Here is an 18840-nt window from a genome sequence, read left to right as displayed (position 1 = left end):
AATTTCCCTTACACCTTTAACTCATATGGGGACTAAATGTAAATGATCAGTCAGCTGTGTTTCTCAGAGTTCTTTAACTAGAAAGATTGCAACCCTCCTTCATAAGGAGGGTCCTCTACCACTGGAGCCCACTTGGCATCACCCACAGCTGAACTAAAATGGGAACCCTGGGAACCCGATGAGGGAGGAGTGCCCTTATTATAATACTACTTATTAGTGCATCTGGTCAGGGCTTTGAAAAGGGGAACCAAAGCAAAATAGTTCAAACAAAATTCAAGAAATTCAGCAAAAAACCAAATCCCTCTGAATTTTTGGAAAAGATTTATCAAGCCTACAGACATTATACTAATGCAGATCCTGAGGCCCCTGAAAATATTAGTATGATAAATTTGATCTTTTTTAGGCAAAGCGTCTCAGATATTGGGAGAAAGTTGTGAAGATTAGATGGTGCATTTGGAATGAACCCTTCTCAATGGGTAGATGTTGTTTTTAAAGTGTTCAACAGGGAACAGCAACAGAAGAATGAAGATGTAAAACAAAATGCCACTTTTTCGGCACTGGATTCCTGAAAGGGGAGTAACTGGAAGAGAGGTAAGCCCCTACTGGGGGAGGAACAATGAGCTTTCACCCTTAAGTTTTTCTTCAGAACAGCTTGAGAACACTCTTTAAGCCTACAGATGGTGCTCATGAAAACCCCAGGAAACAGAGCTCTCCTACCCCTCCACCCCCCCCACCCACCCACCGCTAGGTCTATGAAAAGGTAAGACCAGAGAGTGTGCTAACAGCATCCCAGGGAAGGCCAAAAACACATGGCCAATAAACATCCCCTTAAAAAGGGATGCTGGGACACCTAACCTAAAGCAATATCCTCTGATGCAAGAGGATCACTTCTTCCACTGACTGACTTGTCAAAATACCATCCACTATATTGAGAAAAGGACAAAGAGAGGGTCGAGGAGTGGGGTTTCACTTGGATTGCACCTTGCCTGGCTGGAAATGTAGTGCACAATTGTTTTGATTCCTGAGGTGATCTTGGACCCTGTGCTGCAGCACATTCATATTTAATACCCATTACAGGAGAGATGCCACCTTACAATGGATTCAAAAATATATAATGGTGCCTAACCTATAGAAGACCATCCAGTGAGTCACTCAGAATTGCATGATTCATGCTAAAAACAACCCAAAGACTGCTGTTGGACCTTCCCAGATGGGGGCCCAACACAAAGGAATCTGTGCCACCAACGACTGGACACAAATGCTTTGAGCTGCAGGAAATTTCAGATACCTGCTAGTGTTTGTGGACAATTTTTTTCAGGATGGGTGGAAGCAATCCTACCTGGACAGAAAAAGTCTCTGAAGAGGATTGCCTGGGTCTTGGACAAACTGAAAGCTGAACATGAGTGTGGTACCACCATCGATATCTCCCTGTGGGAAATCGAGACCATAAGTACTACGTGACTATTACTGATGCCTCAGGACACAGAGACTTTATCAAAAACATGATTCCAGGCACATCCCAGTCTGACCGTGATGTCCTCATTGTTGATGCTGATGCTGGTGGATTTGAAGCAGGTATCTCCAAGAATGGGCAGACCCATGAGCATGCCCTTCTGGCCTACACTCTTGGTGTGAAACAACTGAATGTTGCTGTTAAATGGATTCCACTGAGCCACCCTACAGCCAGAAGAGGTATGAGTAAATTGTTAAGGAAGTCAGCACTTACATTAAGAAAATTGGCTACAACCCCAACACAGGAGCATTGGTGCCAATTTCTGGCTGGAATGGTGACAACACACTGGAGCCAAGTGCTAACAAGTCTTGGTTCAAGGGATGGAAATTAACCCAAAAGGTGGCAATGCCAGTGGAACCATGCTGCTCTGGATTGCATCCTGCCACCAACTCATCCAACTGACTAGTCTTTGAGTCTGCCCCTCCAGGACATCTACAAAATTGGTGGTATTGGTACTGTCCCTGTGGGTCGAATGGAGACTGTTTTCAAACCTATCGTGGTGGTCACATTTTCTCTAGTCAATGTTACAACTGAAGTAAAGTCTGTTGAAATGTACCATGAAGCTTTTGTGAAGCCCTTTCTGGGGACAATGTGGGCTTCAATGTCAAGAACATGTCTGTCAAAGATGTTCGTTGTGGCCATGTGGCTGATGACAGAAAAAATGACCCACCGATGGAAGCAGCTGGCTTCATACCTCAAGTGATTATCTTGACCATCCAGGCCAAATCAGTGCTGGATACGAACCTGTGCTGGACTGTCACGCAGCTCACATTGTTTGCAAGTTTGCTGATCTGGCGACTGACCATTATTCTGGGAAAAAACTGGAAGATGGGCCCAAGTTCATTTTTATTTTATATTTATTGTTATTTTTAAAATTTTTGGCTGCATTGGGGCTTCGTTGCTGTGTGGTGGCTTCTCTTGTTGCAGAGCAAGGGCTCTAGGCATGCAGGCTTCAGTAGTTGCAGTGTATGCGCTCGAGTTGTGGCGCACAGGCTTAGTTGCTCTGTGGCATGTGGGATCTTCCCAGACCAGGGATCGAACTCATGTCCCCTGCACAGGCAGGTGGATTCTTAACCACTGTGCCACCAGGGAATTCCTGGCACCAAATTTTTGATCTGGTGATGCTGCTACTGTTGATATGGTTCCTAGCAAGCCCACATGTGTTGAGAGTTTCTCTATCCTCCTCTGGGTTGTTTTACTGTTCATGACAGAGACAGACAGTTGCTGTGTCATTAAGTGGTAGAAAAGAAGGCAGCTGGAGCTGGCAAGTTCACCAAGTCTGTCCAGAAAACTCAGAGGCTAAATGAATATCACCTCTAATACCTGCCACCCCAGTCTTAATCAGTGGTGGAATAATGGTCTCAGAACTCTTTGTAAAAAGACTGATTAATGGTAATAATGAATTGTATAAACTTCAGAAGGAAAGGAGACTGTTTTGTGCACCACTGGTTTTGTGTGTGGCAGTTTAAAATTACCAGTTTTTAAAATCAGTACTTTAAAAATTATTTTATTTTGTATTGGAGTATAGTTGATTTACAATGTTGTGTTAGTTTCAGATGTACAGCAAAGTGATTCAGTTACATATATTCTTTTTCAGATTCTTTTCCCATATAGGTTATTATAGAATACTGAGTTCCCTGTGCTATACAGTAGGTCTTTGTTGATTATCTATTTTATTTATAGTACTGTGTGTATAATAATCCCCAACTCCTAATTATCCCATCCCCCAACCTTTCCCCTTTGTTTTTTAAGTCTGTGTTTCTGTTTTGTAAATAAGTTCATTAAAATCAGTACTTTTTAATTAGTTAAAGCCCTCCTTAAGGAAATTATCCCCTGATATGGTTTAAGGCATTGGAACTACATTAATCCTGGAGACCACAATCAACAGGAAAAACTGAGAAAATGAATACTAATTTAACTTGGGATAAGGCCTTGCCAGTTGCCCTGCTATGGATTACTGGCTCCCAGAAGCAGGCTTAAATTAACCCCCTTTGAAATACTGTATTGTAGTTCATTTTAGGTGTCTGCCCAGGCAGGAGAATCTATAAATGCTCTGAAAGACCTAGCAGTTGCCAGTTATGCTAAAACTTTGGGCATTATACTAAACCCTGTTCATGAGTTTGACTCCAACAGGTCTGCCTATTGAACTGAAGTAAATGGTAACTTCATTATGGCAGGAGAGGGGTCAACCTATTTAATTTTTTCCAAATAAACAGCACAGGAACTTAGTATATGTATTGGGAACTGGAACTGAACCCCAACCCCAAGTTCAATTACAAATTAGACAACAAAGTGGTAAGGAGTTTCATCAGGTTCAAATGGTTGTAGATAAAAAAGGAAAGAGGATTTTACTGCTAAAGATTTTAAAGAATATTCATTGCCCCTGTTCAGCAGAAAGTAGCCAGAAAAGTCTTTGTCCCTTTCCCCACAAGACTGTGGAATGGACATTGGCAGTGGGGGATTGTAAGAGGGAAGAACTTTTGTATTCTATTACAAGTTAATCACTAAAGGGATGTTGCCTACAAGCTTAAAGTATATGCAATTCCCGTCTCGGGGAACCCTGCCTCCTAGGTAATGAGCATTAAGCTAATATACATTTGTTTAGCTCACAGGAAACATCTGGACCAGGCCCACCTGTAAATTAACACATTCCCTCCAGAGGCTGGCTGGAACCAGGAAATGTTTGACTTTATTCCCTCTGCTTTTATTATATAAGAAACTTGAATTCTAACTCAGACAAGACGGTTCTTTGGGATATGAGTCCACCATCTTCTTGGTCTGCTGGCTTTCCTTGCCCCAACAGCTTGGCTCTTGATTTACTGGCCTGTCATGGGGTGAGCAGCACAAGCTTGGACTTGGTAACACAAACTCTAGAAGAAGATGGTGATGGGTCTGGGGCAGGCTCTCTAGTGGAGAGGACTCCCTGCCTTCTTCAAAACGCCATATGTCCTGGCTCTCCTTCTGTCATTTGGCTACTTTCAGATATGATTCCTTTCCTGAACTGTGTAAAGCATCCTTCCTGAGTAATGATTCCCCCCATCAATGGCTTCTGGGCAATGAAACACAGTTTTTCATTCAGAAGAGGCTGGGGACTCCTGATACAAACCTCTGCAAATACCTTATTCAGAAACAAGAGTTTATGTTCTCCCAGCAATAATTGTTCATTTGTTTTGCAAGGTAACAGCTGCTTCCCATAACTTCAGCAACCTTGACATATCTATAAGTTCACTAAAATCTTTTGGTCAAATGCAGCTAATTAAAGGAGTAGAATTGATGCATACAGTATTCAGAATTTCAAAGTTTAATACACATAAATAGTCCCTAATCATAGTATGGGGCAAACCTAACAAATGGGTACCATTTTAAGTTTTGGTTATTCTTGAATTTACACATTCATATCAATTTTAGAATCAGTTTCAACAGTTCTATGGGAAGTCCTGTTGAGATTTTAAAAATATGATTGAGCTGAATTCTTTACAATATTAAGTCTTTTCATTCATAACTTAAAAAATGGAGAGGACTATCTTGGTTATCTTTTATGTCCTTCAATAACATCTTCTCCAATAAGACCTTAGAATATTTGTCAGGCTTTTTTTCCTCAGTAACCTTTTAAAAAATTGCTGTTGTGGATTGTATCCACTTTCCTCCCATAGAATTTCCCAATTAAATATTGCTATTATATGTTTGTATATTGATGCTGTATTCAGTCACAATTCAAGTCACAAGTCTTTAAAGAAAAGAGATGAAGTATAAATAAAAACTTTAAAAGAGATGTGGCTACAGTTGGATTTAAAATTAAGAATGAGAAATGCTGGGCTTCTCTGGTGGCGCAGTGGTTGAGAGTCCGCCTGCTGATGCAGGGGACATGGGTTCATGCCCCGGTCCGGGAAGATCCCACATGCCGCGGAGCGGCTGGGTCCGTGAGCCATGGCCACTGAGCCTGAGGCCTGTGCTCCGCAATGGGAGAAGCCACAAGAGTGACAGGCCCGCGCACCGCAAAAAAAAAAAAAAAAAAAAAAAAAAAGAAAAAAGAAAGAAATGCAATGTGGGCAGGAAAATACTGTTAGGTTTTCGTGTGATTTCCTGACAACTAATGGATTTGTTATTAAAAGGTCTAACACTGTGGTTATTCTCTTGGTTGGCCATGTGAATCAAGTCTCAGAAGATACCTAGAGTTTAAAAAGTTAGACTCTGTGGATCCTCAGGAATCTGGTCCGGAGGAAATCCAGTAGTTAAATGAGGCCTGCTTATACTTAACATTTTTAAGCTTAGTTATCTGTTATGAGTAGCCATTAGTAAATATTTTCATTCCATACAATGAAGAGAAACCCAGGAGCTATGAACATTTTGAGTAATAAGTGATTAATAAGTTTGTTGAGGGACTTCCCTGATGGCACAGTGGCTAAGAATCTGCCTGCCAATGCAGGAGACATGGGTTCGAGCCCTGGTCCGGGAAGATCCCACATGCCGCGGAGCGACTAAGCCCGTGTACCACAATTACTGAGCCTACACTCTAGAGCCCGCATGCCAAACTACTGAAGCCTGCGCACCTAGAGCCCATTCTCTGCAACAAGAGAAGCCACAGCAATGAGAAGCCTGCTCACCACAACAAAGAGTAGCCCCCGCTTGCTGCAACCAGAGAAAGCCCGTGTGCGACAATGGAGACTCAACTCAGCCAGAAATAAATTAAAAAAAAAAAAAAGTTTGTTGAATGTACACCCAGGCCATTTCAAATCCCTTTTGGAAGGCATCAAGGAAAAATAATTACAGGACTTCCCCAGAGGTTCAGTGGTTAAGACTCTGAGCTTCCACTGCAGGGGGTGGACTGGATCCCTGATCAGGGAACTAAGATCCCACGTGCTGCAGGGCATGGCTGAAAAAAAGGGAAAAATAATTACACCTGTCTTATAGTTGAGTGATCTAACTAAAAAATAACTATACCTCCTAACAGAAGTGTAAATAAGACCCATAATTTATGATCTTATTGTGTCAGGCCTTTAACTATGACATAAACATTTCTACGACATAAACATTTCTATAATCTAGATAAAAATCTCAATTCCTTTTTCTTTTTAGGACTCAGGAAACAGTTTCTTTTACCTAAATAGGTAACACCATAGTCCCCATATGATTTGACACTGTTCCACAACCACCCTTTCACAAAGACAGACAAACCTTTAGTAAAAGAAGCTAAATTTATAAACATTTAAGATAACTTGAGAAATACATAGTAAAAAAAGAACAAAGCCCACAAATTACAAAGATTTTACTAATATGCAAACTGCCGGTCCATCTAAATTTGGCATATTCAATGTACTTAACTGATTTGCTTAAAGTGGTAATTTTTTAAATGAAATTCAGTTGGAGGATGAATGATAAATTTATGCCCTTGACAAAAATAACCAGTGTGGTATGTTGTTACTAAGAAAACATAATTCCTGGTTATATTATTTTTCTGGCTCATCAGAATTCATAGGACATGTGGGAGTCTGTCATGTCCAATGAGGTCAGGCAAACGTAATAGAAGGCGCCCCAGGATGACACACGTCTTCATCAAACAAATCTTCTGGTAGTTCCTCTTCATCTCCATCAGGGAAATATGTTGGGAATGGTAGATTTTTACAGAAATCTTTATATGCAGGCAATTTAGAATCTTTGATCTGGGGGGAGGAAGCAAATATCTTATTAATAAGTGATATCAAATAAGTTATTTAAAGATAGTCTGGTTTACTTATTTATAATCAAAGAACAGCTCTTCCTACATTTCCTTTTTCTTTGTTTTTTGTTCCTTCATTTTCTAATGTGAATAACACAGCTGTTATACAGAGTTCCTTTTACTTTATATATGTATTTTTATTCCAATAAACTTAACTAATCCAATGACAGAAATATAACCTTCCTCAAGTTAATCAGCTATCTCATGAGAATAAAATTACTCTGATATTTTATCCATAAACAGAACTGCCCAACAGAATAAATTATACTCTACAATTACTACATAAATATCAATTATACCCAAATTGATTTTTCAAATATAAAGAACTGACATAAACTATATACCTAAAAGGCATTACTATCTACTTCTCAATTATTGATTTTATTATCTACTCATATCATGTATTTTTATTATTCTATATTCTACCATAAATGTTTTGAGCTCGGGTTAAAAAATATAAAATTTACCTAGTACTTTTGTTATTTTTAATTCTAAGAGTACATAACCCAAAATATCAAGTTTTGTTAAGGAAATTAGCTTATATTTAACAAGTAGTGTTCTCTTTGAGAAACTAAGGACAGAATAGTGTTTAGCAGAAACAATAATAAACCCAGAAATCTTGAAAACAGATGTATTAGCTCTTTATATTCTAAAAATATTCTAATTATATTTGTAAATTCATTAACTGAGGAATAGTACAGATATTGATATGATCTAAAATGTTGGGTTATATTTTTGGAAAACATTGGGTTGTTTAAAGCTTCTGACTCATTCTACAGCCTTCATTCAGAGAGAAGTAAAAAAACAATTACACGTAATTACACAAACATTAAAAAAAGGCATACTCATTCTGGCAATAAAAAATAAAACTTTCTGTGCAAATTTGATAACTGTGAAAATTTAGTTATAAATTGCCTAAATGGTGAATTCTCAGGTACTTTCAAATTTTTATAGATCTATTATACCCAAGAAACAGCAAGGTGATTCAGTTATACATACATACATATTCTTTTTCATATTCTTTCCCATTATAGGTTATCACAAGATATTGAGTATAGTTCCCTTTACTATACAGTAGGTCCTTGTTGGTTATCTGTTTTATATATAGTACTTTGTATCTGCTAATCCCAAACTCCTAATTTATCCCTCCATCACCCCTTTGGTAACTGTAAGTTTGTTTTCTATGTTTGTGAGTCCATTTCTGTTTTGTAAATAAGTTCATTTGTATCATTTTTTAGATTCCACATATAAGCGATATTGTGTAATATTTGTCTTTTATCTGGCTTTCTTCACTTAATATGATAATCTCTAGGTCCATCTATGTTGCTGCAAATGGCCTTATTTCCTTTTTTTATGGCTGAGTAGTATTTCATTGTATAAATGTACCATGGCTTCTTTATCCATTCCTCTGTTGATGGACATTTAGGTTGTTTCCATCTCTTGGCTACTGTAAATAGGGCACGATGAACACTGGGGTGCATGTATCTTTTTAAATTATCGTTTCCTCTAGATATGTACCCAGGAGTGGGATCACTGGACGATATGGTAACTCTGCTTTTAGTTTAAAAAAGTCTCCATACTGTTTTCCATAGTAGCTGCACCAATTCACACTCCCACCAACAGTGTAGGAGGGTTCCCTTTTCTCCACACCTACTCCAGCATTTAGTATTGGTAGACATTTTGATGATGGCCATTCTGACTGGTGTGAGGTGATACCTCATTATAGATTTTTCTGATTTGCACTTCCCTACTAATTAGCAATGTTGGGCATTATTTTTCATATGTCTTCTGGCTACCTGTATGTCTTCTTCGGAGAAATGTCTACTTAGACATTCAATATCTTTTGCCTGTTTTTTGATTGGGTTGTTTTTTTTGATATTGATCTGTATGAGCTATTTGTACATTTGGAAATTAATCCCTTGTGGTAGCATCGTTTTGCAAATATTTTCTCCCATCCTGCAGGTTGTCTTTCCATTTTATGGTTTCCTTTTCTGTGCAAATGCATTTAAGTTTAATTAGATCCCATTTGTTTATTTTTATTTCCATTACTCTAGGAGATGGATCAAAAAAGATATTGCTGCAATTTATGTCAAAGAGTGTTTTGCCTGTTTTTTCCTCTAGGAGTTTTATAGTATCTGGTCTTATATTTAGGTCTTTAATCCAGTTTGAATTTATTTTTGTATTTGGTGCTAGAGAATGTTCTAATCTTGTACACAGAGCTGTCCAGTTTTACCAGCACTACTTATTGAAAAGACTGCCTTTTCTCTATTGTATATTCTTGCCTCCTTTGATGTAGACTGACCATATGTGCATGGCTTTATTTTGGGGATTTCTATCTAGTTCCATTGATCTATATGTCTGTTTTCGTGCCAGTACCATACTGTTTTGTTTACTGTAGCTTTGTAGTCAGGGAGCCTGATTCCTCCAGCTCCATTCTTCCTTCTCACAATTGCTTTGGCTGTTTGGGGTCTTTTGTGTTTCCATACAAATTTTAAAATTTCTTGTTCTACTTCTGTGAAAAATGCCATTGGAAATTTGATAGGCAATGCATTGAATCTATAGATTGCCTTGGATAGTATGGTCATTTTAACAATATTGATTCTTCCAATCCAAGAACATCGTATATCTTTCCATCTGTTTGTCTTCTTTAATTTCCTTCATCAGCGTCTCATAATGTTCAGAGTACAGGTTTTTTGCCTCCTTAGGTAGGTTTGTTCCTAAGTATTTTATTGTTTTTGATGTGACCGTAAATGGGATTGTTTCCTTAATTTTACTTTCTGATTTTTGTTGTTAGTGTATAGAAGTGCAACAGACTTCTATGTATTACTTTGTACCCTGAAACTTTACAGAATTCATTGATGAGCTCTAGTAATTTTCTGATAGCATCTTCAGGATTTTCTATGTATACTATCACGTCATCTGCAAAAAGTGACAATTTAATTACTTCTTTTCCAATATGGATTCCTTTTATTTCCTTTCCTTCTCTGATTGCTGTGGCTAGGAGTTACAAAACTATGTTGAATAAAAGTGGCAAAAGTGGGCATTTGTCTTGTGCCTGATCTTAGAGAAAACGCTTTCAACTTTTTGCTGTTGATTATGATGTTAGCTGTGGGCTTGTCACATATGGCCTTTATTATACTGAGGTAGGTTCCCTCTATGCCCACTTTCTGGAGTTTTTATTTTTTTCTTTTTACCATAAATGGATGTTGAATTTTATCAAAAGATTTTTCTGCATCTATTGAGATGACCATATAGTTTTATTCTTCAACTTGTTAATGTGGTGTATCACACTAATTGATTTGAAGATACTGAAAATTCATTATACCCCTGTGATAAATCCCACTTGATCATGGTGTATGATCCTTTAAATGAATTGTTGGATTTGGTTGGCTAGATTTTTTTTTTTTTTGGTTTGATTTTGTTGAGGATTTTTGCATCTATGATCATCAGTGATATTGGCCTGTACTTTTCTTTTTTTGTGATATCTTTGGTTTTGGTATCAAGGTGATGGTGGCCTCACAGAACGAGTTCAGAAGTGTTCCTTCCTCTGCAATTTTTTGAAATCATTTCAGAAGGATAGGTATTAACTCTTCTCTAAATGTTTGGTAGAATTTGCCTGAAGCCATCTGGTCCTGGACTTTTGTTTGTTGGGAGTTCTAAAATTAGTGATTCAATTTCTGTACTGGTAACTCATCTGTTCATATTTTCTATTTCTTCCTGGTTCAGTCTTGAGAGTTTGCACCTTTTAAATAATTTGTCCATTTCTTCAAGGTTGTCCATTTTATGGCTGTATAGTTGCTTGTAGCAGTCTCTTATGATCCTTTGTATTTCTGTGGTATTGGCTGTAACTTCTGCTTTTTCATTTCTGATTTTACTGATTTGGGTCCTCTCCTTTTTCTCCATGATGAGTCTGGCTAAAGGTTTACCAATTTTGTTTATCTTTTCAAAGAATCAGCTTTTATTTCATTGATCTTTTCTATTGATTTTTTAAAGTGTCTATTTCAATTATTTCTGCTCTGATCTTCATGATTTCTTTCTTTCTGCTAACTTTAGGTTTCAACTGTTCTTTCTCTAGTTGCTTTAGGTGTAAGGTTATGTTGTTTATTTGATATTTTTGTTTCCTGAGGTAAGCTTGTACTGCTATAGACTTCCCTCTTAGAACTGTTTTTGCTGTGTCCAATAGGTTTTGGATCATTGTGTTTTCATTTTCATGATTTTCTAAGTAGTTTTTGATTTCCTCTTTGATTTTTTCAGTGATCCATTGGTTGTTTAGTAGCATATTGTTTAGCTTCAATGTGTTTGTGTTTTTTGCAGTATTTTTCTTGTGGCTGTTTTCTTTTCTTTCTTTCTTTCTTTTCCTTGGGCTGCATCGGGCGGCTTGTGGGATATTAGTTCCCTGACAAGGGATTAAACACGCACCCTCGGCAGTGAAAGCATGGAGTCCTAACCACTGGACCACCAGGGAATTCCCTGGTTGTCTTCTAAACTCTGAGTTGTGGTCTGAAAAGATGCCTGATACAATTTCAATTTTCTTAAATTTACTAAGGCTTGCTTTGTGGCCCAACATATGATCAATCCTGGAGAATGTTCCATGTGCACTTGAAATGTGTATTCTGCTGCTTTCAGATGGAAGGTTCTATACATATCAATTGAGTCCATCTGGTGTAATGTGTCATTTAAGGCTTGTGTTTCCCTTAGTGATTTTCTGTCTGGACAATCTGTCCATTGATGTAAGTGGGGCATTAAAGTCCCGCATTATCATTACTGTCACTTTCTACTTTTATGTCTATTAACATCTGCCTTATATGTTGAGGTGTTCCTATGTTGGGCGCATATATATTCACAATTGTTATATCTCTTCTTGGATTGATCCATTGGTCATTATGTGCTGTCCTTCTTTTTTGTAACGGTCTTTATTTTAAAGTCTATTTTGTGTTATTAGTATTCCTACTCCAGCTTTCTTTTGATTTGCATTTGCATGGAATACCTTTTTCCATCCCCTTATTTGTATATCTCTAGATCTGAAGTGGGTCTCTTGTAGACAGCACACATATGGGTATAGTTTTTGTATCCATTTAGCCAGTCTATGCCTTCTGATTGGAGTATTTAATCCACTTACATTTAAGGTAATTATCAATATATTGTTCTTATTGTCATTTTGTTATTGGATTTCTGTAGGTCTTTTGTCCCTTTCTTCTTAGTTCTCTGCTCTTGTGATTTGATGACTATCTTTGTGTTATGTTTGGATTCCTTTTTCTTTATTGTGTGTATATGTATTATAGATCTTTGGTTTGTGGTTATTATGAGGTTTTAGTATAGCAGTGTGTGTGTATATATATAAATATAAATATATATGGTTGTTTTAAGTTGCTGATCTCATTTCAATTGCACTTTGAATACCCCACATTTGTACTCTCCTCCCTTCACAATTACTGTTTTTGATATATATTTTTTTCTTTAATTAATTAATTATTTTGGGGGGCTGCGCTGGGTCTTTGTTGCTGTGTGCAGGCTTTCTGTAGTTGCAGCAAGTGAGGGCTACTCTTCGTTGCAATGCATGGACTTCTCATTGTAGTGGCTTCTCTTGTTGTGGAGCACGGGTTCTAGGCATGTGGGCTTCAGTAGTTGTGGCACATGGGCTCTAGAGCGCAGGCTCAGTAGTTGTGGTGCACGGACTTAGTTGCTCCACAGCATGTGGGATCTTCCCGGACCAGGGCCTGAACACGTGTCCCTTGTAATAACGGGCAGATTCTTAACCACTGCACCACCAGGGAAGTCCCTGATATCATATTTCACATCTAATTGTTTTATGTATCCCTTAACTGTGCATTGTGGATACAGATGATGTTACTACTTTTGTCTTTTAACCTCCCTACTAGTTTGTGTGTGGACAATTTACCTTTATCATGTTTGCCTTTACCAGTGAGCTTTTCCATTTCATAATTTTCTTGTTTCTAGTTGCGGCCTTTTCTTTTCCCCTTAGAAAAGTTCCTTTTAGCATTTGTTGTAAAACTGGTTTGGTGGTGTTGAATTCTTTTATCTTTTGCTTGTCTGTAAAGTTTTTGATTTCTCCATCAAATCTGAATGAGGACCTTGCTGGGTATTCTTGGTTGTAGATTTTTTCCTTTCATCACTTTAAATACATCATGCCATTCCCTTCTGGCCTACAGAGTTTCTGCTCAAAAATCAGCTGACCATCTTATGGGAGTTCCCTTGTACATTATTTATAGCTTCTCCCTTGTTGCTTTTAATATTTTCTCTATCTTTAAGTATTGTCAATTTGATTACTATGTGTCTTGGTGTATTTCTCTTTGGGTTAATCCTCTATGGGACTCTGCACTTCCTGGGCTTGGGTGATTGTTTCCTTTCCCAGGTTAGGGAAGTTTTCAACTATTATCTCTTCAAGTATTTTCTCAGGCCCTTTCTCTCTCCTTTTTCTAGAATCCCTATAATGGGAATGTTAGCGGGCCTGATGTTGTCCCAAAGTTCCCTTAAACTGTCCTAATTTCTTCTCATTCTTTTTTCTTTATTGTTACACAGCAGTGATTTCTAGTACTACATCTTCTAGTTCACTGCTCTATTCTTCTGCCTCATTTATTCTGCTACTGGTTCTTTCTAGTTTATTTTTCATTTCAGTTATTATATTCATCTCTGGTTGCTCTTTATATTTTGACTCTGTTAAAAACTTCCAACTTCTTGCTCTGTGCATCCATTCTTTTCCTAAATTCCTGGATCATCTTTATGATCATTACTTTGAACTCCTTTTCGAGTACACTGCCTACCTCCACTTCACTTAGCTGTTCTTCAGGGATTTTATCTTTTTCCTTCATCTGAAACATATTCCTCTGCCGCCTCATTTTGTCTAAATTTCTACTTGTATTTTTATGTGTGTGGTAGGTTAATTACATTTCTCAACCTTGGAGAAGTGGGATGTCCTGTATGTCCCAGCAGTACACTTCCCTCTCATCACTGAAAGATCAGGGACCAGTCTGTTTGCAGACCCAGTTCCACAGGCTGTGTGATCGTAGTTTTCTTGCTTCTGGTGTCTGTCCCTGGCTGGATGGGGCTGCTCTAGAGGCTTGTGCAGGCTTCCTGGCAGGAGGGGCTGGTGCCAGCCCACTGGTTGGTGGAGCTGGTTTCTCGCCCTCTGGTGGGCAGGGCCGTGTCAAGGGGGTGTGTCCAAAAATTGCTGTGGGCTCAGGAAGTCTTTAAGCAGCCTGTCTGACACAGATGCAGCTATGTCCCTGCCCACTTGGTTGTTTGCTTGAGGTGTCCCAGCACTGGAGCCTACAGGCTGTAGGGTGGGGCCAGGTTTTGGTGCTAATGACCCAAGCAAGATGTCAGCCTCCAGCAAGAGTTCATGAAGATGAATACTCCCTAATATATCTGCCGCTGGTTTTTATGTCCTCAGGGTGAGCCACAGCTGCCCCCCCGCACCTTCCCAGGAGACCCTCCAAGACCAGCAGGTAGGTCTGGCACAGGCTCCTATGAAATTACTGCTTTTGCCCAGGTTCCAGGTGCATGAGATTCTGCATGTCCCCTTTAAGAGTGAGGTCTCTGCTTCCCCCAGTCCTGTGGAGCTCCTGCTATCAAGCCCCACTGGTCTTCAAAGCCAAATGCTCTGGGAGCTCCTCTTCCTGATGCCAGGCCCCCAGCTGGGGAGCCTGACATCAGGCTCAGAACTCTCACTCCTGTGGGATAAGTTCTGTGATATAATCATTCTCCAGTTTTTGTGTCACCAGGTAGTAAAGGATTTGATTACATCACGAGTGCACCCCTCCTAACATCTCATGTGGTTTCTTCTTTATATCATGTAGAATATCTTTTTTGGTAGGTTCCTGCTTTTTCTTTAATTGATGATTGTTCAGCAGTTAGTTGTGATTTTGGTGTGCTCATAAGAGAAGGTGGGCTCAAGGTCGCTCTACTCCACCATATTGTCCCGAATTTGCTGGTACATGATTTTGTGCACTGAATCTTATCACTGGCTTTATTATTTCCTGCCTTCAGGACTCCATCTCATTCTTTTTATATTTATGTATATTGGCAAACCAGTTCAAACACTTTTTAGGAAAGCTGGAGGTAGGAAACACACACAAAAAATAGGCAAATCTGAAAATAAACTTAAATTATAAATTAGGATATAGGGACGAGCACACACAAATATTACAGTACACTATGCTGTAAGTAACAGTTCTTTAGGCTCTCTTAATACATTTAGTGAATCCAAAAAACAAAAAGCTTACATTAATTAAACAGGTTGGTTATCCCTAAGACTATCTTACTAACTTTAGAATGAATGACAGGCAGCCCTGTACTCTGTACTCTGATGGAACCAAAAACTCCTGTGGAGTGAGTGGATGCCAATGAGGCTGCCTGTCTAGCAGGATGAGCCTCAATCTCCAACGGCTGGGGGCTTATTCACCTGTTATAGGATCACTGGGAAGAATGGACAAAGTGGGATGACTGTTTTCAGAAGATTTACCAAACTTCTGACATTTAAAACATAAGCCTACAAAAAAATCCCCCAAACCCACACCTTAATGTTTGGGACAGACATTTAAGGTTAAAAAAGACAGTTAAAAGGCACTATATTTCAAAGATTTTTTTTCAACATGACTTCTTTTATCAAAATCTGTTTGTTGGAAATATATTCACCTAGTGTGTTAACAGTTCAAAGTGTCTAGACATTTCTCCGATGGTATAGTTTCTCAAAATGTATTTGGACTCCTCTTTTGGAACTACCTTCAGTGTACCTTCTGAATATCTTCAGTGATAGCAAGCTACCATCCATTAAATGGATTGAGTTTTTGGAGGCAATCTTTATTGAAGTGGGTGGAAAAATCTGAGTAGTAAGTGTTGTTGATTATAAACTGTTTGTAACAACCAGATCAGAACCCTGCACATATGGTTTTTCAAGGCAGTTCACCTGTTCATCCCTGCTGGAGTCAAGGAAGATGCTGAGGTGAACCTGAGGAGTCACGGCAACAGTAAGGCTCAGCTGGAAGCCAGCCTAGAACTGTATACAGCAAATGGGGAGAAAAGGAGGATTTGACAATGTTTAAAACTTCATCTGCTATCTACTATAATTTATTATGAAAAATGATCATTTTCCTTTTTCCTCTTTTATTAGGTTGTTGTATTTATAACAATGTAATAAATCTGGAGGTAGGAATACACTGAATTATGAGGCCAAAATGTTAGGAAAAGCACAATGACAACCTGCTGGCTTCCAGTACCTGTCACTATGTACATGACTTGGGTCACCAGGGGCCTGGAAACTTACTTAAACCTAAGAAACTGTAAACTTAAAAAAAAAAAAAAAAAAGACCAAAAAATCTTGCAAGAATTAATCAATGCATTTTTTCTTTAAAAAAAAATGAGAATACTCTAGTCAAAAAAGTGAAGAGTTCCAGAAAGGGAATTTTAATTACTGTAAGACTGAAACAAATATTGTACCTTATGCTAGTAACAGAACCTACTTTAAGAAATGAAAAGAATACATAGAAAAAGACAGGTTTTTTGAAAAATCTGAGGGTTAAGTTTCAGCCTATTTTTGTTGTTATTGTTGGAAGAGTAATGAAGAATCTATTTTGGGGAACTGCTGATATAACTTCAATTACAAATTTATTTTCAGAATGGAAGATTCAAAATTCAAGTGATGTCTCATTTCGTATTATGTTGACTTAAATCCCACGTTGAATATTTATTTTGTATTTTATTTGATGGAAATAAATCTCTGAGAGCTTAAGAATGTTTTTTCAAGTTTATCTTGTATAACACGTTCTCTTCATGTTTTGAACATAAAAATGTTTTTTGTTTGTTTCTTTTGCGGTATGCAGGCCTCTCACTGTTGTGACCTCTCCCGTTGTGGAGCACAGGCTCCGGACGCGCAGGCTTAGCGGCCATGGCTCACGGGCCCAGCCGCTCTGCGGCATGTGGGATCTTTCCGGATTGGGGCACAAACCCGTATTCCCTGCATCGGCAGGTGGACTCTCAACCACTGCGCCACCAGGGAAGTCCATAAAAATGTATTTTTAAGGAAAACACAGAACAATGCATAACAATAATAAATCTTTCCTTAAAATGTCCACTTCAAACCACCTTTCTTGTTGATTCTCATTTTATTTCCACCACACATACTTCTGGTTCCTGTGTCAAAGTACTCTTAAAAAATTAAAGTTCTTTTTTGGAAGGATAGAGATATATTGATATTTTTGCAAGTAGTTTTGCTAATATCCTTTTTGTATTTCTAAAGAACCTCTTACTGGATCTACCCTTTGTGCAGGTTCATGGTTTTAGAGACACAGGCTATAGGTTATTTTGTGCAATTTTCTCACTCAGGTGCTACTAAAAAGCAGAAAAAATAGCAAAGAACATGTGAAGAAACAGCTACTTATTTTCAAGACACATTTATGGGTGAGAGGAGAACTTATGGCACACATCCACATCTCTGAACAAGGGAAAATAAAGACAGTTATACGTACCTTTACTAAGCAATTTTTGTGTCCAGGTACAGAGCCATTTACATAGATTATATTGTGCTTTGTATTTATTCTCCACACCTAAAGTGGAAATAAAATCAAACCTTAAGAGTTAAAAATATGAGAATATACTTATATCAATACAAACAAAAGCTGAGGCTATAAGTAGCCTGTAAAGAAATAATCATGTTAGCACCTCAAAATACTGAATGAGAATAAAAATTTCAAATCCTATGGATGACTTGTACTCTAATACTACAACAGATACGTCTCATGTAAGTGGTAGAAAACTCTCATTTTAAGTATAAATGTGACTGAACGATCAAGACTACTTGGATATTTCAATATTCTTCTGGCACCATTAAGAATAACAAATGAAAATTCAATTTTATTTTATTCTTAGTTAACATGAGCTTGCTGCAACTAGAAACTGGTAAGCTGCAACCTCTCTGGGTCTAATTTTTTTTAAAAGTGTGCTGAGCAGATGGCCTTCAAACAGATCTTCATGTGGGAAAACCATTTACACAAATGAGAGAACAGTCAAGAAATGGTATTGAGAAAGTATTTGGGGGTAAAATGAAGTTTGACCCATACCTCATGGCTAAATGTTAAATACTAGGGAAACTGAAATCTCTCTCCTGTCACACATATGCATACTTGAAAAGAAAATGCACAAAGACAGATACAAATAGTTGTCTGTGGCAAGTATAAATGTAACAGAAAAGGGAAAAAAAATCTTAAATTATATAAAATTTTAAAAGCTTCTGCTGGTTAAAATTTATAAATAAAATATATCTAAAATAGAGAATGAAAGAGTATGTACCAAAATGTTACCAGTGGTTGTCTTTGGGGGTTGTTCTTTTGAATGGCCTATTTTCTTTTTTGTACTTTCTATACTTTTCACACATATATACAGATTAGTTGTTTTAATAAAAATTACATGGCACCTATTATGTACAACTCATTTTCACTTAGATATTACATATGTTCCTCAAGTTAGTAGAGTGAATTTAGGGCTTCCCTGGTGGCGCAGTGGTTGAGAGTCCGCCTGCTGATGCAGGGGACACGGGTTCGTGCCCCAGTTCGGGAAGATCCCACATGCCGCGGAGCGGCTGGGCCCGTGAGCCATG

The 18840-nt window shown here is 38.1% G+C and overlaps 1 protein-coding gene and 1 pseudogene across 2 annotated transcripts in view; one reads left to right on the top strand and one right to left on the bottom strand.

Annotated features, from left to right (window-relative positions):
- The first annotated feature begins 1374 nt into the window (after nt 1-1374).
- On the top strand, nt 1375-2833 carry LOC131757648 (elongation factor 1-alpha 1 pseudogene; annotated as a pseudogene).
- A 3931-nt stretch (nt 2834-6764) lies between these two features.
- The window catches only part of MRPL3 (mitochondrial ribosomal protein L3), a 50416-nt gene continuing 38340 nt past the window's right edge, over nt 6765-18840 (bottom strand). Inside the window, exons 9-10 of one of the 2 annotated variants that reach the window (XM_059065485.2) lie at nt 17714-17791; nt 6765-7173 (exon numbers count right to left, since the gene is read on the bottom strand). In XM_059065485.2, the coding sequence (XP_058921468.1) occupies nt 7021-7173; nt 17714-17791 (231 nt within the window). In that variant the 3' untranslated portion in view covers nt 6765-7020. The remainder of the gene's footprint in view (nt 7174-17713; nt 17792-18840) is intronic. The other variant, XM_067033793.1, reaches the window with a different exon arrangement.

This window comes from Kogia breviceps, chromosome 5 (genome assembly GCF_026419965.1).
Source record: "Kogia breviceps isolate mKogBre1 chromosome 5, mKogBre1 haplotype 1, whole genome shotgun sequence".
Taxonomy (NCBI): domain Eukaryota; kingdom Metazoa; phylum Chordata; class Mammalia; order Artiodactyla; family Physeteridae; genus Kogia; species Kogia breviceps.
The sequence above is the reverse complement of the archived record's forward strand: the minus strand, read 5'-3'. Positions and strand labels throughout refer to the sequence as shown.